The sequence below is a fragment of the Podarcis melisellensis genome (assembly GCF_964234715.1).
Source record: "Podarcis melisellensis genome assembly, chromosome: 15".
Lineage (NCBI taxonomy): Eukaryota > Metazoa > Chordata > Lepidosauria > Squamata > Lacertidae > Podarcis > Podarcis melisellensis.
In genome coordinates this window covers 7,017,101-7,039,191 of record NC_138532.1, presented here as the reverse complement: position 1 = coordinate 7,039,191, position 22,091 = coordinate 7,017,101, and the positions used below count along the sequence as shown (strand labels likewise).

General features: G+C 45.0%; 2 protein-coding genes across 2 annotated transcripts in view; one reads left to right on the top strand and one right to left on the bottom strand.

Moving 5' to 3' along the window:
• The first annotated feature begins 12,969 nt into the window (after positions 1–12,969).
• Positions 12,970–22,091, top strand: part of LOC309358234 (interleukin-36 receptor antagonist protein-like) — a 47,980-nt gene continuing 38,858 nt past the window's right edge. The window contains exon 1 of the mRNA XM_081891197.1: positions 12,970–13,095. The gene's annotated coding sequence lies outside the window, so the exon portion shown is untranslated. The remainder of the gene's footprint in view (positions 13,096–22,091) is intronic.
• On the bottom strand, positions 14,224–19,800 carry LOC309358230 (interleukin-36 alpha-like). The gene is made up of 5 exons (XM_081891187.1): positions 19,645–19,800; positions 17,829–18,050; positions 17,590–17,712; positions 15,618–15,757; positions 14,224–14,924 (listed from the first exon to the last, which is right to left on the bottom strand). The coding sequence occupies exons 2-5, from the start codon at positions 17,923–17,925 to the stop codon at positions 14,679–14,681; spliced, it is 606 nt and encodes a 201-aa protein (XP_081747313.1). The 5' UTR covers positions 17,926–18,050; positions 19,645–19,800; the 3' UTR covers positions 14,224–14,678.

Sequence of the window (22,091 nt, the reverse complement as noted above, 5' to 3'; positions counted from 1 at the left end):
TCACATTTTAATTACAGAAGCCATGGAAACAGAAGCTTCTGAGTGAGACAGAATGACTGCTGGAATTGGCAAAGAATCCTAATGTCTGATTTCAGCATGCAGTGTGCACACCTCTCATTTTGTTCGCCCCCATTTCTGTTTTGGGATGCACATACATGCATGCACACAGAGCAAACGGGCCACTGTGTCCCATTTCCCCACCCTATTCCTTCATGGGGCCCCATTTCCCCGCCCTATGCCTTCACAGCATTCTCCATCCCTCACCAACCTCAGTTATGGGCAATAAGACATTTAGCATCCTTCATATCAGTGACAGGTGAGGCAAATTATACCAATGGCACCAAAATTAACCAGCCAGCTTTCCTGCAATCTCCTCTGCATCACATTGGGTTAGAGTGATGGATCCTGGGACGCATCCCAACATATCTCAGGTAAAAAGGTAAAGGTAAAGGACCCCTGGATGGTTAAGTCCAGTCAAAGGCGACTATGGGGTATGGCACTCATCTTGCTTCAGGCCAAGGGAGCCGATGTTTGTCCATAGACAGCTTTCCGGGTCATGTGGCACAACGGAACACCGTGACGGAAATGGAGAGCAGAAGATGGAAGCAAGATGGATGGCAGTGTGGTAGGCTTCCGTTCTCCTCTTCCTCAAGGTCATGGTGGAGGACAAGGGGCGAGGGAGTGGACCAGACCAAACCAAACCAAACCCAGGCCAATGATTGCAGTTCTGTGATGAATCCATATCAGAATCCATGGTCGACATCCCATCATCAACAGCCAGAAATAAGCCCTTAAAATTATCATGAAAATTTGCTCTCAGTTTGGGCTGCCACAATCCACATGTTTGTCTGAGGTCAGGAATAGAAACCACACAAATACACACAGTACAGTATACAGTAGTATTTGCTGTTGTTCTAGTCTAAACATTACATAAATAATGGCATTGCTTTCTGCATTGTTTTTGATGTTCCCCTTCCATTGACATACACTGAAATTAACTGTGTATTTTGGCCATAGTGAACAGTGAGATAAATTGTGTATGTTTTAGCAGAAACCGAATTGCAGTGGAATGGAAACAGTGCTGTTTGCAATGAACACAGGATGGAATAATAATAATAATATTATAATAATTTAATAATAATAATAAATTTTATTTATATCCCGCCCTCCCCAGCAGAAGCTGGGCTCAGGGCGGCTAACAACAATCAAATAATCAAACAGTCAAATAATCACACATTCTAAAAATATTTCATTATAAAAATTAATTAAAATCAAATTGATGGCAACCAATTAAGCAAAATTATGTGCAGGTTGCCAGAGGAGGGAGTCAGGCTGCGCCCTGACCAAAGGCCTGGTGGAACAACTCTGTCTTGCAGGCCCTGCGGAAAGATGTCAGGTCCCACAGGGCCCTAGTCTCTTGTGACAGAGCGTTCCACCAGATTGGAGCCGCAGCCGAGAAGGCCCTGGCTCTAGTTGAGGCCAGCCTAACCTCTCTGAGGCCTGGGACCTTGAGGATGTTATTATTTGCAGACCGTAGGTTTCTCTGTGGGGCATACCAGGAGAGGCGGTCCCGTAGGTACGAGGGTCCTAGGCCCGCCCATCTGGCTGGGTTTCCCCAGCCACTCTGGGCGGCTTCCAACAAAACACTAAAATACAATAACCTATTAAACATTAAAGCTTCCCTAAACAGGGCTGCCTTCAGATGTCTTCTAAAAGTTTGGTAGTTATTTTTCTCTTTGACATCTGGTGGGAGGGCACTTCACAGGGCGGGTGCCACTACTGAGAAGGCCCGCTGCCTAGTTCCCTGTAACTTGGCTTCTCGCAGTGAGGGAACCGCCAGAAGGCCCTCGGCGCTGGACCTCAGTGTCCGGGCAGAATGATGGAAGTGGAGACGCTCCTTCAGGTATACAAATTGTTGCCTTCTCACATCCCTGGCTGTAATTCAGCTGCGTGGTATTCCTCTCTTCCCCAAGGACTTGTGCTCCTCTTCCACCACCGGTTTGCAAAAACTGACTGGATCACCACTGCAAATCCCAACAAGGTCTTGGGAAGTGAACCACAAAAGAAAGAAAGCCACGCTGATCACGGGAGAGGACCTAGGAGAGACCTTCCCGTCCCCACATCCCCTCTTTGAGATGCAAATGCACTGTGGCCAATTTCGTCAGCTCTGCTGCCCTTCCTTTCTGCCTGTTCCCTGCTTTGCATCTGCCAGCCCAGCCCAACATCCCCCTTGGGGGGAAGGTGAATGTTTGTTCTCTGGTGAGGCAGCTGCTCCTTGCTTCTCCGAGGGGCTGAAATCAGATGGCAGCAGGGCAGGCCCTGTGGGCAGTCCTCATTAATTGGTACTCCAACAAAAATTAAGACTTAAAAGGGGTAAGTGCATTGGGGCAGCAGCTGGGGAGTTTCAGCATGCCCCACTGTGTGTGCTACTACCTGCTGCCTGCCGGACCCACCATGAAAGGCCAGGCTGTTTGTTTAGCTTCCAGCTAAGAGCCTTGTATGTCTTGCAGAGAGTCAAGGAGGCAATCAAAACATCACAAGATGGACTCCCAGCTCCTGTGCCGGGTTTCACACAGAGGAGAGGCTAGATTCCATTTTCACTGGGACCTGCTGTGTCTATCACATATGCCCTGGCTTTTAACATGAAGGTGGATGCTAACAGTGGTGTCTGTCACCTGGATAAATTGCTTCCATTTGGAGAGTGAGGCTGGCCGCACCTGGTCATTGATCTGTCACCTTCCAGCATGGAGAAAATTGGATCTTTTCCCCAGTCACTGTTGCCTAGGGGAATCCACAGGGTTCTATGGCTGCATTTAGAGCCCATTTAAATTATAACTGTTATTTCTACATTTCCATCTATACATATAAATTTGCAAGTGCAAATTTTATGCAAACGAGTATCCTCTCTGTTGTCTTTTTTCCTTTTCCTTTTCTTTCTTTCTTTTTCTTTTCTTTTCTTTTTTCTTTTCTTTGACAGTGCCTAGCTCACCATCCAAGTCCAGCAGTGCAGAGTATGAAATGATCACTTGGCTCTATGGGATAGCTTGGGCAGAGGCCACTGTCGTGTAGTGCTTATGCCATTAAACGCTTTCATTTTTATCTTAACCACAAACTAAACTGGATCTAGCAGCCCATGTCTTTGTTTGACATAGCTATCCGAATTCGTGTTCTTGCTCTTTGAAAAGGTATGTGCAGAGCCCTGTTCCCATAGTAACCAAGCACCCAACATCTCGGAAACAACTGCTGGTAGCCCCATTATCAGTCTCTGGGGGTGGGAGGTTAGCAATAAAAGGGAAGAGAAAGGTATGTGAGCTCTGGGCCGTTCCAAATCTCCTCCATCAATAACAGCACAGCACCTTGCCTCACTGACTACCTTCTCATGAAACAAGAATCAAGCAGCTTTTCCATTTCGGCTGCATCAGAAGGGCAGAATAAACTTACCAGGGTTTACTTTAACTCAGGGGTCCCTAAACTAAGGACCAAGGGACTAGTTTATCCGGCCCGCAGCGCCCCCCACTCCCCGCCCTTACCGGCACTGCGCTGCGCAGCTGCCCACTTCCGGGTCGGAGGAGCACCGGAAATAGCTTGTGTGCATGCGCAAGCGTTTTTTCCAGTGCACATCCGGGTCGGAGGAGGCCCATGCACATGCACACAAGCTATTTCCAGTGCTCCTCCAACCCAGACGTGCACCAGAAATAGTGTGTGCGCATGCATATGGGCATGCTCTCCCCCGCCCTCCAACCTGACACACGATCAGTGCTGGAGACACCGGCCCGAGGCATGGTAAGTTTGCTGACCCCTGCTTTAATTCCTCCAGCACCAAACCCCAACAGGAAACAAGGGCTGAGGGTCAAATATATTTGTATTCACTACTGTATACCAGAATAGTTCCTTGTATACCCTGCAACAGGAATAGCCAATGTGGTTTGTTGACTACAACTCACAGCCAGCCCCAGCCGGCACAGCCAATGATCAGGAATGATGGGAGTTGCAGTCCTTTAGCATTTTGGGTCATCTAGTGCAACCCACTGCAATGCAGACATCTCAACTAAAGCATCCATGACACGTGGCCATCCAACCTCTGCTTAAAAACCTGCAAACAGTGCTTTTTTTATAAAAAATGTTTAGGGATACAGTCATACCTTGGGTTACAGATGCTGCAGGTTGTGTTTTTCAGGTTGCAGACTGCCAGAACCTGGAAGTACCGGAACGGGTTACTTCCAGGTTTTGGCGGTTGCAGAAACGCTGAATTGCAACCCGTGCATGTGCAGACGTGCCACTGCGGGTTGAGAACGTGCCTCCCGCACGGATCACGTTCGCAACCTGAGCATCTACTGTACTCTCATTTTCCTACTCATATTGAAATGCTGCCCCTCAACGAGGCCAAACTTAGATTCCCAAAATGTTTTTTTTAAAAGATATTTATTGAAGTTTCAAAAAATTATATAAAAGAAAAACAATAATACAAACAGAACACAAACAAAAACAAGTATAATTTCAATCCCTTATTTTCTTATAACTTACTTCCCCGACCTCCTCATACCTCCCCTTTCTGTATTCCAATTTCTAATTATTAATTCAGCAAATCCTCTCCCTTAATTTTCATTTAATTTTTAACCTTTCTTTTCTTTTTTACTTAATCATTACAGCTGAAAACCACTTAATTTCTAAACCATCATCATTCTAACATTCATTAATTTTGCAATGTTTCATAAGATAGTCCTTAAATTTCTTCCAATCTTCTTCCGCCGTCTCTTTTCCCTGGTCTCGGATTCTGCCAGTCATTTCTGCCAGTCCCATATAGTCTATCATCTTCATCTGCCATTCTTCCAAGGTGGGTATAGATTCCCAAAATGTTTAGGGGTATGCGTACCCCTGCGTACCCCCCAGAAAAAAGCACTGCCTGCAAGGAAGGAGAGCCCACCACCTCCCGAGGGAGTCTTGACGTCACTGTGTTGGCCCCCCTTGTCCCTCGACATTTCACTGGTGCAAACATGGACACTCCTACACCCTTATCAGGAACGACAATAAAATGTCAATGCTTTACGACTGGGCATTCAGTTTACCTCTAGTTTTGTTGAGATTGCTTTACGGAAGTGGTGGGGAAGCTTTTTGAGCCTGAGAGCCACTTCCCCTTCTGGGGGACCTTCCTGGGGCAGGTACATGCCACTGCTGGGTGGAGTAAGAAGTTCCCATTTTGCCTTTGCACAGTTGGCTAGTTTCTGCACACACACACACACAGAAAACCCCTCTGTATTCACAGTCAACCAAGAGTTCAAGGGCATATTCTAGCCAGACAAAAACACTCAAGGAGGTTGTGAGGCAGGGCACAACTTTTTCTTCTTTTTTTAAAACAGTGCACCTGGTTTTGACATTTCCACCCAGCAATCTGATATAGCTGCATCATTATATATTCACCTAGTCTCACAGATGGCACATACAATTCTAAAATCATTAATATCATGGAATTGCAAGGTTTTTACTTATAGCTTCACAATTACTTTAGACATTTAAGAAACCCCATATGGTGTTTTCACATTCGAACAGTACCGAAGAACACAAAGAAAGCATCAATTGCAAAAGCTTGTTTTGATTATTTAATATAATGCACTGTGGAAGCCATCGCTCCTTCGTACTGTTGACTCAGCTGGTGAGCGCTGACAGGATTGTAGCTGAAGCAGGGCAACTGCGAAACAATAGGGAGGTATTAATATGTTCAACCAAACCCCAAGGTTTGCAGAAGTACAAAAAATATATGGGGGTATGGGGGAAGTGCAACAGCAAGGATCATTCAGTGTGCAACTTAAGGGTTAATTCTGTTAGGAGTCAAAGTCAACTAGTCAAGAAGGGGACTGGGTGGAAATGTTGCTTAGCAATCAGTCAAAAGGGGTGGTCTCTACACTGTTCTGATTGGCTGTGTACTTCTGAGGGAGCTTCCCACTGTATGTTTGGTGGGTACCCTGGAAAGGACCTGGACTAAGACAAAACCACTCTTTGTGTTTCTTCTCATATTATGCACTGGGTTTATTCAATAAAGGATTATCCATTTCTTTTGTCTCTGTGCTCTATCTGCATTAAGTGACTTTCCTAACAAGTTATTGGCCCAGAAACACTACAAAAACTCTAAATCAGGGATGGGGAACCTCAGGCTCAGGGGCCGAGAGGGGGTGTTCAAAGGCAAAATTCACCTTTGTTGCTGCTCTGCCTACTTCTTCTTCTGGCCCAGCCCACCACTGGCATGTGGCCCTTGAAAGGTTGTATAAAAGACCCTGTGGCTCTCAGGCTGAAAGAATTTTCCCTGCCCTGCCCTAAGAGGAGGCAAAAAAAAATCACCCCAAAACTGTCACTGAGGATTGAAGCTTGGCGGCCACAGAATTATAAGTGTCTGTTCAGGGCTGAGGCAGACAGTGAAAACACCACACACCAGCTCCAAGTTGTCCCCTGTAAGAGGTCGATATGTCCAATCGATGGTGAGCTTCTCTGTGACTGGGAAGGAAGACTTGAACCAGCACTTCAGGATCATGGGCTCACCCACAAAGGCCTAGATGTCTGAGTCAGCCTGGATCTCCAGGGAGTGGACTCTGGGAAGGGCCAATAATAATAATAATAATAATAATAATAATAATAATAATAATAATATATTTTATTTATACCCCACCCTCTCCAGCCAAGACTGGGCTCAGGGCGGCTAACAATTAATAATAAAAACAAGTTGATTAAAATGCAACTTAAAAAACAAGATTAAAATACAACATTAAAACAAGATTAAAATACAACATTAAAACAAGATTAAAATACAACATTAAAACATTAAAATGCAGCCTCTTCACAGGAGGAGAAAGGAAAAAAGAAAGAGGGGGAGGGAATCAAATTGATTCTAAGCCAAAGGCCAGGTGGAACAACTCTGTCTTACAGGCCCTGCGGAAAGAAATCAGATCCTGCAGGGCCCTGGTCTCATGAGGCAGAGCGTTCCACCAGGCCGGGGCCAGTGCTGAAAAGGCCCTGGCTCTGGTTGAGGCTAATCTAACTTCCTTAGGGCCTGGGACCTCTAGGATGTTGTTCTAGGATGTTTTATTATAAAATATAACCCCAAGAGATGCGTTAGTCACCTGAGCAGGAGCACAGAGGTGGTAACAGGACGGGTTCCTGGTGCTTCCTCTTCTGCCAGAAGGAATGGAGTGGAGACCCTGGGAGAGGGGCTGGCTGACTGGCTGGCCGGAACACTGAATGGGAGTGCTCCACATTGCAATGTTTTTTTTTGCAAGTCCTGTGTTGTGTAGGTGTAAATAACATGAGGCATCTCAACATCACCCCTTCCCCTTCCAGCTGAATCCGGCTCTTCTGTACTGTGGGATGCTTAGAGGTCTGGTTTCCTTTGAAATTACAAGTTTAGGGATTCTTAAGGAAGCTTAGCAGCAACTTGGTTATATGTGATGTCTGGCTTTAGGAGCATTGTGGCACTGTGGTCTAAACCACTGAGCCTCTTGGGCTTGCTGATCAGAAGGTCAGCAGTTCAAATTCATGCAACGAAGTGAGCTCCCATTGCTCTCTCCCAGCTTCTGCCTACCTAGCAGTTCAAAAGTGTGCCAGTGTGGCAGGAAGGTAAACGGCGTTTCCATGTGCTCTGGCACTTGTCACGGTGTTCCGTTGCACCAGAAGCGGTTTAGTCATGCTGGCCACATGACCTGGAAAGCTGTCTATGGACAAACACTGGCTTCCTTGGCCTGAAAGCAAGATGAGCACCACAACCCCATAGTCGCCTTTGACTGGACTTAACCATCCAGGGGTCCAGTCTTTTTAGGAGCATTGTGCACGTTAGTTTCTCTTATCTGCACATCAACCTCTACTTATGCTGGCACATTTGCCCTTGGCGTGCAGGCTGGAGCCATTGTTTTTTGAAAGGGAGACCAATGCTGGACCAGAAGGGCCACTTCATTAGAGACCCTCTTTGGTGTGATTTAAAGGAGCACTTGTTCAGCTACAGCAAGATTAATGAGCCTCTCTCCATAAGTACTTTTTGTGTACTTATGTAAGGCTGTGTACAAATCGCCATTTACTCTGGTTCCAGTGCGCTCCCACCACTGGCTTTCAAAGACATGTACACAAAACATCATGTATGATGCAGAGCTATCCTGCAGTTCCTTGGGAAATACTGTTGTCTGATGAATTTCCCCTCAAACCAACCTCAATCTGAAAGGAAAACATTCACCGTTAAACGGAAGTGTGTATCTTTGAGACAGTTGTTTTGCATGCATGGGTGACTGGGCATGAGCAGATGACAGCTTCGTGAATAGGAGTTGAGGGATTGTGGGGACAAGGAAACCAAACAGGTCACGCACATGGAGTGTGTGTGTGTGTGTGTGTGTGTGTGTGTGTGTGTAAAACAGCATGTAAATGTGGCTTAAAATGCAATGGGGAAAACAGACTTGATGCATCTTAGTCTGCGAAATTTCACTGGGCAGCTTCCCCAAGGATTATTGGGTACCCCACTATACTCATAGATTAAATTGAAGGGTTCACGTTTGCATGAAAAAGTGAACTCAAAATACAGTGGTGCCTCGCAAGACGAAATTAATCCGTTCTGCGAGTCTCTTCGTCTTGCCGTTTTTTCGTCTTGCGAAGCACGGCTAATAGTGGCTTAGCGGCTTAGCGGCTATTAACGGCTTAGCGGCTTTAAGAAAAAGGAAACAAACTCCCAAGATCTCACAAGATGTTTCATCTTGCGAAGCAAGCCCATAGGGAAATTCATCTTGCGGAACGACTCGAAAAATGGAGAACTCTTTCGTCTTGCGCGTTTTTCGTCTTGTGAGGCATTCGTCTTGCGAGGTACCACTGTATATTCAGAAGTTTTGAAACTGGTATGAAGATGCTACAGGGCCAGCAACAAATGTGTTTGAGAGTCATCAACAAGAGATAGTGATGGCCGCCAACTTGGATGGCTTTAAAAGAGCAAATTCCTGGATGATAAAGCTATCCCTGGCTGCTAGCTATGGTGGCTGTCTTCCAGGGCTGCTTTTTTCAGCTGGAACTCAGTTCCAGCACCACTCAGGCAGGTGCCATTGCCATTATAAGAGAACAAAGAAAGCATTCATGGTGAGTGCTAGCACCTGTATTTCTAGAAAAATAGCACTGTTTACTTCCATTGTCTACTTCCACTGTCAAAGGCTGCATGCCTTTGGAGACAAATTGTGGGGAATTGCAGGTGAAGAGAGTGTGGTTGCAGTTAGGTTCTGCTTCTGGGTTGGCCAGGGTTGGAAATCTGGTTGGCCACTGTGAAAAGGGGTTGTTAAAGATTGCTGGGAACTGTGAGGGATAAACTTACATGCCCATGAGGGGCAGGGCTCTGTGGGAGGTTAACTACGGTGCCCATAATTCTTTGTCGGGAAAGAATGTGCTTTGAGGTATGATGTGTCATGTGCACAGTTTGGGTCTAAAGGTGGACCTCGTGGCTACAATATCAGCCTTCTGCATTTTTTTAACCCATTCACTCCCCCGTCGCCTCGGCTATGCATAGAGTTTTAGCCACAATGAGGAATCCTGGAGAACTTGGAAGCTTGCCATTGTTATGGAACATTGTGGCTGATCCTAACACAGGTATTGCCCAACCATGAATTTACAGTAGACAAAGTCAAGCACCTCTTTTGTTCCCCTTCAAAAGCACTCAGGTGCATGAAAACATCTGCAAATATGGGGTGAGCCTGGGTAAACAGAATGGCAGACATGTCTAGAATTGATGGTAGGAATTAATGAGACAGTGGTTAACCACAGAGTCTGCAGCAGGGGTCAGCAAGCTTTTTCAGCAGGGGGCTGGTCCACTTTCCCTCAGACCTTGTGGGGGGCCAGACTATATTTTGAAGGGGGGAGGGAGAACAAATTCCTATGCCCCACATATAACCCAGAGATGCATTTTAAATAAAAGCACACATTCTACTCATGTAAAAGCACGCTGATTCCCAGACAGTCTGTGGCCCAGATTTAGAAGACGATTGGGCCTGATCTGGCCCCCGAGCCTTAGTTTGCCTACCCAGGGTATACAGAGCAGGTAGAAACAACAGAGGAGAAGGGTAGAGGACATAGCATCTAGATGTCACCTTTTTTACTTTAAAACGGACTTGGGAGAAGGATAGGGACATAGCTCAGTCGTAGAGTAGCAGACTTACATGGATAAATTTTCAGGTTCAATCCCCAGTCAGTGACGGGCTTTGGGCCCTGTGCAATGCCCTGCTCCCCACACTCTGTTCTGCAGCATTGTTTTGGCACCCTCTGCAATGTGGCACCCACTGCAACCACACCAACTGCGCCACCCTAAAACCACCTCTGCTCTGGTATCTCCATGTAGGTCTGGGACAGCATCCAGACTGAAGCCCTACAGAGCCGCAGTGTACAGCAGTGCTTCTCAAACTATCCAGTGTGTTGGATTGGCATTCCCACCCACCCACACCTCAATGTGCCAGGGACCAGTAGCATGTTTGGTCCCTGAAGCATCCCACCCAACCTGGGCTGTAGTGGAGTCTTTGGAGACTGGCAGCTGACGACTCTGATCCGTGAACCACCCCTTTGAGTAGCATTGGTGTAGGAAATACTAAGTTAGATGCATCAATGCATCTGACTGGGAATAAGGCAGCTTCCTATGTTTTTGTGACAGTCATGTTCTGGACTGCAGGGCATGGGGTTTTATGGGAGGGAAGGCTCACTCTTTCCCCCTCGCTCCAAAATCCCGAAATTCTAATCTCAGAAGCTGCTATTTGCCTAGGGAGGGAAGCTGCTGTTGGTGCCAGAAGCCTAATGGGCCATGTAAAGGAATATGGTGCTTGCTTTCTCTTCCCTTCTCCCCTCCCCCTGACTGCAAGAAGGTTAACCTGCCCGATTAAATTGGTTATTTTCTGTGGGGGGCCTGGGAGACCTCTTCTAAATCAGCTTCCACTGGGGATGTGTTTATTCATTATAGTGGCTCATTAGACAAAGGGAGGGAAAGGAAGAGAATCGGCTGCCACCTAGTGATTTAACTTCTCGTCTCCCACAAAGTTGCAGCCACCCGCCAATACGCCCTGCTGAAATTTGTGTTCCCAGCTCTGCCCGGCACCTCCCCTCCTCCAAGTCATGTCAGACAGCGCAGCAGGGAGGTGGGTGTAACTGAGCAGCAATCATCACAGTGTGGTGCCGGGTGGAGAATATTGGGTTTGTTTGACACATGGAAAGCATCACATTTAAATCTTTGTTCAGTCTTTAGGGTGTTGAGGGCCTTCATTGTCTCTCTTGGCTTACCTGACTGCAGGGATGGGAAACCTCTGTCATCGTCCCCCCCCCCCGGGTACTCCCATTGTCTCTAAACACATGAGAGCCCCATGGGGTGGTGATTAGTACATCCTTTAGGCCAGAAGTGGCTGACCTGTGGCTCTCCAGATGTTGCTGGACTATTACTCCCATAATTCTTGGTCATGCTGGCCGATGTTGGGAGATATAATATGAGAAAGCGTCAAATTATAAGCAATCCTTGATGAGTAAGAAATCCAAGACACCAAACAGATGCAGGGAGGAGATTTTCTTCCTAGGCCACAAGGCATTCCTGCCACAAGGCTTGCTCCTTCTAGGCTGCGATATGAGACAATAACATGCTGGCTTAGTGGTCAGTAACAGCATTGGGGGGGGGAGAGAGGGGCAGTGGCCCTGGGTGCAAAATTCTGATAGGGGTGCAACAAGGTGGAACACCTGCATGCCCCACGCCTGGGCTGGCTGGGCCAGAAGGTGGTGGAGCCGCCAAGGACACTGAGGTCCAGTGCCAAGGGCCTTCTGGTGGTTCCCTCACTGTAAGAATTGAAATTACAGGGAATCAGACAGAGGGCCTTCTTGGTAGTGGCTCCCGCCCTGTGGAACACCCTCCCATGAGATGTCAAAGAGAAGAACAACTACCAGATTTTTAGAAGATATCTGAAGGCAGCCCTGTTTAGGGAAGCTTTTAATGTTTAACAGACCACTGTATTTTAATATTCTGCTGGAAGCCACCCAGAGTGGCTGGGGAAACCCAGGCATATGGGCAGGGTATAAATAAGTTGTTGTTGTAAGGTGTGCAGCCACCAGCAGTGGCAGCACCAGCAGTCATGTGCTTCATGGGCTCCATGTGCTCCCCCGGGACATGCCTCCACCGCAGCTGCCCAGTTCACTAGGGAGGTGCAACACTTGCCCTGCGCCAGCAACCCATGCTACACCACTGCGGCTAACTACAAGCATCAGTCTAGATCCACCGTGCCATATTTAAAATAGAAACAAACAAACAAAAAAGCAGTACTCAGATGCTCTTCTTCATTCTGAACAATTCATTTCACTGTAGCGCTGGACTCACTCTTCATCTCCTTAGTTTGCAGACCCGGAAAGCACAGAATTTCTGCTAAGGTCCCCTTCCTTTCCTCCTCTTTCAGATCCCCAGATACTGCCAACTCTTCCCTCCTCTCCTCCACTGCTGCATTTGCCCAGGTTCATTTATCTCAGGGCAGAGCAATCTGAATTCTATTGTGACGAAGGCCTCTATGATTACTGCAATAAAAAGGAGAGATTTGCAGCCTCTTGTGTTTCTGAGCTAATACTGCCACCCGTTTATTTCATCAATCGTGCATCGCACCAATGGTTAGTGGCATGCCCCTCTCAGGAATGAAGAGGGTAGGTGTGTGGGGGTGTGAATGGAAATGTTTCCAGTTTAAAAAGGAAGTTGCTTCAGTTTCATCTTCCCTTGTCACTTTTAAAGATGTGTGAAAAGAACAAAGCAATTCCTTTTTTGAGTGACCAGGGGACAACCGCGAGATATATCGTTGTGCAAGGGAAAACACAAGGACGTTACCAAAGATGGTTGTGCAACAGATTTTGCAGCAAGAACCCGCTGTTGTGCAACAAGCTTCCACTAGCACAGTTGTTGCATTGGATTCCTTTGAACTCTGCCACCCACTAGTACATGGGCTCTTGTACTGGGAAACAGAAGATGCTGCATACGGACCATTTCACAGGGGTTAAGATATGTCCCTTGATGTCTAAAACTATGACGCCTACAATGATGAAAATCAGGAGCAGTGTTTGTGTTCTGGAAGAATGAAAACTTCCATTCCGGTATGAATACCTATTTTACAAGCTACAAATTTGGGAGATCCAGGGTGGTTATCTTAGAATCGTAGAATTGTAGAGTTGGGAGGGACTTTAAGGCATAGCTGTCAACTTTTCCCTTTTCTTGTGAGGAATCCTATTCGGAATAAGGGAATAATCCTTTTAAAAAAGAGAAACATTGACAGCTATGCTTTAAGGGTCTTCTAATCCAACCCTCTGCAATGCAGTAATCTTTTGTCCAGTGTGGGGCTCATATTATGATAAGGTCACGTGCCCCATAGGAGTCTTTAAGCATCTTACAAAAATATTAGAGCATAAATTTTTATATGGCTAGTATTGGGGAGAATCGGTTGAAAAACTCCTTTGCAGATTTTAATACCTGTTTTACAAGTTGTAAACTTGGAGAGTCAGTGTGATAGGAGGTTCAAATACAGTCATACCTTGGTTCTCGAATGTTATGCATTCCGGAAATCCGTTTGACTTCCAAAATGTTTGAAAACCAAGGCACGGCTTCTGATTGGCTGCAGGAGCTTCCTGCACTCAATCGGAAGCCACGGAAGCTGCGCTGGGCATTTGGCTTCCAAAAAACATTCGCAAACCGGAACACTCACTTCCGAGTTTGTGGCATTTGGGAGCCAAAACGTTCAGGTGACAAGGCGTTCAAGAACCAAGGTATGACATAAAGTTGGCTGGGTGCCCTTTGGCTAGTCAGTAACCATTTCCCAGTCTCACTTGTTTCATAGGGATGGCAGACAAATCCAACCCAGTTTAATGATTTATTAAATGTGTATACCATCCTTTATCTGTAGATCTCAGGGTGGTTCACAACATAAAAACACAGTGGTACCTCAGGTTAAGTACTTAATTTGTTCCAGAGATCCGTCCTTAACCTGAAACTGTTCTTAACCTGAAGCACCACTTTAGCTTATGGGGCCTCCTGCTGCTGCCGCGCCGCCAGAGCCCGATTTCTGTTCTCATCCTGAAACAAAGTTCTTAACCTGAAGCACTATTTCTGGGATAGCGGACTGTGTAACCTGAAGCGTATGTAACCTGAAGCGTATGTAACCCGAGGTACCACTGTACAGGATAAAAACACAAAATACACGATTAAAAAAAGAATCCAAAACCACAAACCAATAGCCCCCTTCCTCCTTCCGCAAGTGCATTTAAAAGGGGTATAAGATAATTTTATTTCACATAAATAATTCACTCTTTCGGAAACAATGCATAAATTGAAACACTGTCATCCTTCCAAATTTGCCTTTCTGAATTTTGCAGGCAGTTTCCCCAACCAAGTCATATGTACAAAAAGGCACAATGCTAGAGTTAAAGTGTGCAGAAAATTGCATATGCTAGTGGAAAATGACACAAAAAATGCCGTGTATTGAGGGGGAAATGCTTTGCAAAAAAATATGCAAAGTAGCATTAAATGTGTATAGCAGGAGAAAAATGCATTACAAATGCTAATGAATTTTCAGTAGGACTTCAAAAAAATGTATATCAGACATGGAAATGTGGGGTATTGAACTTAAGGCTGGAAAAATTATATCTCTGTGGGACTTCATTCTACCACACCACCTATACAGGGTCTATAGAATGGCAACAGCACCTCCTGCCCCTTTATTTGTTTTTTCCATGAAAAATTCAGTGATCTCAGCACCTCCTTGCTGGCTCAAACCAATAGGCTTGTTTGGCTCCGGCGAACTGCTAAGATACCATCCTGGGAATGCTACAGATTCAAAGCTGCCAGTCTCCTTGCCGCTTGCAGTCTTGCAGAGGAAACTGAAGTTCTTGGATTCCTGATTTTTATTATATAGATCCATAATTTTTTCTCCCTTAAAAAAACAAAACATTTTCACAACAATCGGCAAAATAATTTATTTAAATTCATCCAACAAAACAAGAGACCCTCTGTTGCCTCATAAAATGCAGGGTTAAGGAGGCATGGCACTACTGAGCAATCCTAAGTATTGGAAACCAGTAGAACTCACACAAGCCAGCCTAAGTTACCCCTGCTCCCAATTCCATTATGTTGGTAGCAAGGAAATAAATATAGGTATTAGAAGAGAATTCCTGGATGCCAGGGTGCAGGTTTGGGGCAAGTACCCTTTGGTGAGAGAACCCCAGCAGAAATGTAAAATCACAAAATATGTAGCAAAGTAAAGGGTGGAAATAAAGGCTGTTAGACCTTCAAAATGTACCTTTCTAAGTTCCTTCAAAGTTTGTCTCTTCCCCCCAAAGGCCACACATTTAATAAGTTAAAAATTGGTTTACTTACAAACACTTCAAAGGCCAGGTTCATGTGCTTTCCCATACATCAGTCAGAAGACACAGGCAGTAAAACTTGGCTTAGTTACAGTGATGAAAGTTCCTAAATTATTGGTACAGGAACTCAAGGAAGGCTTGTTAGAGCCATGTGGTCTGAGTTTGGAGCAGCCAGCTCCGACCTCATATGCTGAGCTTCTCATATAGACTAGGGGTGACAAATATGGAATCAAAAGAGAAATTGAAGCACAAATGATACTCACCACTAACTTTAGCCGAGGTTGACCACCAACTTCCACACAGGACAAAGTACGTTGCCCATCTTCCTTACCCATAAAGATGGCGGATGTTCTGTCATCTTTTTCCCCAATAATTTTATCTGGGACCACAGCAATTAACCCCTCTGGAGGTGAGCAGCTCAGAAACAGGATCAGTGGAGGGAAAGAGAGAGGAAGAGTGGGAGGAAGGGAGAGAGAAAGCATTATTGGTACAGGAGTCTTAGGTGACTGGAAGGCCATCAATCAGATTGAAAGCTGTTGAAGTGACCCATAAGAACAAGTCTCTAGAAAGGAGCTCAACCCCTATACTAGAAGTATGTCCAATGTTCATATCATGAAAGGTCCACTGCATAGCACAGGAGCTTGCACAACGCACAAGCAATTTTGTATCTTGAAGTGACCTTCAGTCCTCTTACACATTGTTTTTACAAAAGAAATATTGAAACCTCCTAAAATGGGTGCTAAGCTCAGAAGTAGCACACATTGTTCTGCAGGCATGTGCTCTACCAGTGAATTACAGACCTTCCCTGTCAACCATTATAACAGGTGAGGGTAAAGCAACAGCTCTCAACACCCTTGGCTATTGGTCATGCCTCTCAGGGCAACTGGAGGGTCAAACTTCCCCTGCACCTGCATTAGAGGCTTGTTTCATAAAATTGTTCTTTGTTGCTTCTGTGCAGTGCCTGCTGCTTGCATCTTGTCCATGGTGTCTCATTTTAGTCCATACCGGCCTTTCCCTCTGCAATATCAGAGTTATTTGTTCCATTTGGGGAGCTGTTCTCAAGCTGGATGGGTTTTTCCAATTGAAACACCCTGCCAGCTGTATCTTCCTGCTATGGCTTGCTAACTATCCAAATGTGTAGATCTGAAAGAAGGGAGCCACAGAAAGATATTTCAATATAAGGCTGTGGTGAATCTACTATGGAGGCCACTCACCACAGTTGCAACACACATGCAACATCTTTTCCTGTAGCATGAAGACGGCATTTTCTAGGCTGATGAGAAGCAAGACTTGCACAATGCTGATTGACTGGCTCCATCTGTCATCTCTAGCTGAAGCAGGAATGGAGGACCTGTGCCTCCCTCTCATGGTTGTTCTTAGACGTCAACTTCCAGCCAACATGGCCAATGGTCCATGCAATATCTGGAGGAGCACAGGCTCCCCATCTCCAAGTTAAAAAGTTCATGTGGCAGGTGGTATGACAGATCATTCTCTGACTGATACCCTTGGAGAACCACTGCCAATTGGAATAAGTGAGACAAGATGGACTAGCCTTGGAATAAGAGAGATGGACCAGTGATCTGGGCATGATGGAGCAATGGTTTGACTAGGTCTAAGGCACCTGCCTATGCAACTAGTGACTAAAGGCATTGCATTAGAACAGACTCAGCCCAGAACTCTCCTCTTCCCCATTTCACAGTGGCTCTCATGAACCCCATGGATAAGTGCCACAAGAGGATTGCTGAGCCTTGTTTAAGAAGATGCTACCGAGTCACTGGGTTGGCCTTGCAACTAGGCAAAGTGGGACACTCACTTCAGGCAGCACATCCCTGTGTACCTAAGCTAGTCCATTTCCCCAGGGTGTGGTCAAGGATGTTGTCCCATTACTAATGTTGAAGTAAGATTCAACTGCCACTGCCAGGCAGATTCTAGCATATGTGGAATGGGAAGACACTATCTTGTCCTTCACCCAAGACAACAGGGCCGGCCCTACCATTAGGAAGAGTGAACCTATCTTGTTCCTAGCAATAAAAAAATATTCAACTACCAATCCAGTTAGCTTCCATGCCTAGAATGAAGAATGGGCATTAGCTTGTCCTTTGCCTCAGGCAGAAAAATGTCTTGGACCTGCCCTGCTGAATCAGACACCTCCCTGAAACTAGGTTACCTAGTTCCACTTGAAAACAGCCAGCCACCTGGGGTGGAGGAACTGAGAAACATGGTAGGAGCTGTTACCTGGTGAGTTGGAATTTCTGGGAGCTGAGAGCAGCTGGTCACCCACTAACAAGAGGTATTTCTGGTTAATATCCCAAATTTTGAAGTACCAGGGATCTGGTAATGACTGGATCACAACCGTACCTGGATGGTTAAAAAGGCAAAAATTAAAAAATCTAAACTATTGGCATAATGATGATTGGCATAGTTTGGAAACTTAGCTTGAGTTATGAATAGAAAAGTAAAGAATCATTTTTCACCTGGAGGTGGCTTCTTAAAATGATCGAATAAATCTTTCATTTCCTGTTGTACAGTTTTGTGGGGCTTCCTCATTTCAGCCTCCCCCATTTTCTCCATTTCTTCTTGATGAGTGGTTGAGGTTCAGACTGTATGAAGTTCAGATTTCTGTAGGGGGAGCTTTTAAAAAAGAGTGACGTCTTACGCTGCGATCCCCGATGAGCTTCCGGTTTGGTTTATTTCATCTATAGATCATAGAATGACAAACAGACAGTAGCAATATATGAAACTACACAATTCTTATAACTAACATCCTTTGTACTCCCAATGATGTGAACTATTGTAAAACCTTTGTCAATTCATAATTTGTTTGTTTGTTTGTTTGTATGTTTGTTTGTTTGTTTGTTTGTTTGATTGTATGTATGTTTGTTTGTTGGTTGGTTGGTTTGCTTTCTTGGCATAAATGTATCTATTTTAAAGCAATAAAGATATACACATAGATCATAGAATGGTAGAGTTGAAAGGGACTATTCGGGTCAACTAATCCAATCCCTTGAAATATAGGAATCTCAACTAAAGCGTGCAGGACAGTGTCTTGCCAAAGGCAAGGTGGTTCTTTTAAAATGAGATTCAGAAGCAATACAAAATACACAAGTGAGTGAGAAGATTAAAGATTTTATTCTGAAACAGCAAACAATGTATGCATACCAAGCAAGCACTTCAATCTGCCACTTGGAAGCCCTCAAGAAGTGGCAAAGTGACTCCTCCAGGTAGCCTCAGTTTGCACAGCCCTGCAGCCGATCAATCCATCCATGGGCTTCAAAGAAACTCTGCCCAAACCGTCAGATTTTATAGATAACCTGTGTAGCCTTCAAGACTGGCTACGTGCAGATCATCCATTAGCTACTCCCTCCCAGTGCCTCACTTTCTCAAACCACAACAAACATGAAAGAAGGTACCCAGCACTATCCTCCACAACTGATAAGGCAGCTTCACCTCCTGCCAACATTCCCAAACATTGAGGACTGTTCTCAAAAACATTCATATTGAAAAATAGCAATGAGAAGCCAAAATGCATTCCATCAGAAAACTTAACAAGAGAGAGGGAAGGGGAAAAAACAGAGGCAGGAAGGGCTCCTTGTCAGACCACTAGCTCCTGGATCCATTCTGTCTTCCAGATGCATTTCTCATATAGTCAAACCTTGGTTCCCGAACGGCTTAGTTGCCAAACAAATTGGCTCCTGAACACCGCAAACCCAGAAGTAAGTGTTCCGGTTTGCGAATGTTTTTTGGAAGCCAACCATCCAACGCGGCTTCTGCATTAGTGCAGGAAGCTCCTGCAGCCAATCGGAAGCCACTCCTTGGTTTTCGAACGGTTTCAGGAGTCGAATGGAATCCTGGAACAGATTAAGTTTGAGAACCAAGGTACCACTGTACAGACAAATAGCCATCTAAGCTCTGCTTAAAAACCTCTAAGGAAGGAGAGTCCACCATCTCCCAAGGAAATCCATTCCACTGTCCAACACAGCCCATAGTTTGAAGCTGACTTGTTTTGAAAGATATATCTTGCACAAAAAGAAACATGATAGATGGGGAACATTGGCAAGAGGAAAGGCCAGATACAATTCCATTGCTTCACAGATGATTTGGTAGTGGAATCTAGCAGACTGTTCCTTAACCTGGTGCCTTCCAAATGTTGTGGACTCCAACCCAGCTTAGGCAACATTCATAGAAGATGGGAATAGCAGTCCAATAATATCTGGAAGGCAGCAGGTTGTAGACGACTAACATTTCAACATAGAGACAGGCAATTCAAATAAGTAATTAAGGAAGTGGTACCTGCGCTGGTGCGATAAAGTCCTGTGCCTTGGGAGAGATCCTTCTCTCTCTGCTCTCCCCTGGGATTTGCACAGCATTATATTGCTGCTCAGTGAGGCTGGTAGGTGTGGTTTGCATGCTTCATGCTTATTTACATGTCAGATTCTTGGCACTTGAAATACTAATTTAACCAGTTTTTCAGGTCTATCAGCTGCACAAAACTTCACAGGCTCTTTGGGAAATGCCTAGTTGGATCATTCTGCCATGCTGCTTGCGTAAGTCTATTGCATACAGGATGTGCTACCAAGTTTCACACTTGCGTTGCTAAAAGAACTAACTACGAAGACTCAGCTGCCGACTGTATTAATTGATTGAGATTGACCAACAAGCCTCATCCCCCATCTCAATTAAACGCTGTTGCTTCCTCATTCCTTTGGCTGCTTTGATCTCCAGCATTAATTGCTAGCAGCCTGGCGCCAACTTTTACACAGTAAGGAATCCAAAATTTCAGAGACAAAGGCTTGAAGCTTCTTTATTCCATCAACTCCCTGAAGGAATACTCCATTCCACACTTCTCCAAACACTTCTCCCCACCTTTTCCTCTCTTCCAGATCTGCTCTGGTCAAGAGTTAATGTGTTGTTAGAAAAATGTTGGAATGAAGTTATATGGCTTTAGTAGAAATGTTATAAGGAACTAAGTACAAATAGATTATTAGTGTATTCAAGGGGAAAATAAGGTTAGAATATGTTAAGATAATTACAGGACAGAAAACAGAGGAAGATGGAAAGGAATTGCTGAAACAATTAACTGAAGTGGAATACGAAAAGGGAGGTGTGAGGAGGTCGTTGAAACAAGTGGATGAAAAATAAGATATTGAAATTGTTTGATGTGTCTTAAATTCTTTTTGTTTTGTTTTGTTAGTTCAGTGTCTTAGTGTTAGTGTTATGTAGTGTTTTTCTATTGTATTATATTGTTTTGTATAACTTTTTTTCTTTTGTAGTGTTTAAATTGTTGGGAAAGTAATAAATATTATTTTTTAAAAAAGTTAATGTGCTGGGGGTGAGGCTGACGTTTGCTGGGCTCATAGTCTGCACCAACCACAAGAACAACCTGGAAAGCTCTTGTGCTCAGCTTAACAAATGGTAGCACATTGGGCATTATGCATCTTGTGTCCAAGCAACTGCATCTTGCACACTCGAAAATGACATTAAAACTAACTGCCTTGAAAGAACTTCTTGAAAAGCTTGCCTCCGATCCTACTTAGAATGCTAAGAATGAAACCACTCCCTGAACATTATGAAGAGTCCTTTGATTACAACACAATCATTCCTTTGCTTCCTCAGTACTTGAATAACATTTGCTGGGGACTAGGCACCTCAGATATGCAGATGACACAAACTTGATGGCAGAAAGTGAGGAGGAATTAAAGAACCTTTTAATGAGGGTGAAAGAGGAGAGCGCAAAATATGGTCTGAAGCTCAACATCAAAAAAACGAAGATCATGGCCACTGGTCCCATCACCTCCTGGCAAATAGAAGGGGAAGAAATGGAGGCAGTGAGAGATTTTACTTTCTTGGGCTCCATGATCACTGCAGATGGTGACAGCAGTCACGAAATTAAAAGACGCCTGCTTCTTGGGAGAAAAGCAATGACAAACCTAGACAACATCTTAAAAAGCAGAGACATCAACTTGCCAACAAAGGTCTGTATAGTTAAAGCTATGGTTTTCCCAGTAATGATGTATGGAAGTGAGAGCTGAACCATAAAGAAGGCTGATCACCGAAGCATTGATGCTTTTGAACTATGGTGCTGGAGGGAGACTCTTGAGAGTCCCATGAACTGCAAGAAGATCAAACATGTCCATTCTTAAGGAAATCAGCCCTGAGTGCTCACTGGAAGGACAGATCCTGAAGCTGAGGCTCCAATACTTTGGCCACCTCATGAGAAGAGAAGACTCCCTGGAAAAGACCCTGATGTTGGGAAAGATGGAGGGCACAAGGAGAAGGGGACAACAGAGGATGAGATGGTTGGACAGTGTTCTCGAAGCTACTAACGTGAGTTTGACCAAACTGCGGGAGGCAGTGGAAGACAGGAGTGCCTGGTGTGCTCTGGTCCATGGGGTCACGAAGAGTTGGACACAACTAAACAACTAAAAACAACAACAGGGAGTTCATTAATGTGCTTAGGTCCCTGGCTAGCAGTTGTGGGAACACAATGCTTGGCTAGATCACCTACTAGCTTCATCCAGTGGCCTCTTCTTACATTCTATTGTTTCTGGAGGAAACAGTCATTTATTGCCAACTCCTTAGGATAACCAGAGACCTAATTAGCAGAGACTAATTCAGTATGAAGCCTCCATTCTGGGATTAACTCTAAACACCGGTTCATCCCTATAATATCTGCCTAATATCTATAGCTTCCGTTGTTGTTTCCTCGCCCGCCCCCTGCTTTTTGTAACATGGGTGGA

Excerpts from the sequence above, each read along its gene's own strand:
- LOC309358230 (XM_081891187.1), bottom strand. The coding sequence starts at position 17,925 with ATGGAGAAAATGGGGGAGGCTGAAATGAGGAAGCCCCACAAAACTGTA. Across the intron at positions 17,713-17,828 it reads TTTTAAGAAGCCACCTCCAG|GTACGGTTGTGATCCAGTCA; the intron begins GTGAAAAATGAT and ends TTAACCATCCAG. Across the intron at positions 15,758-17,589 it reads CAGAAATTCCAACTCACCAG|AGGGGTTAATTGCTGTGGTC; the intron begins GTAACAGCTCCT and ends GCTCACCTCCAG.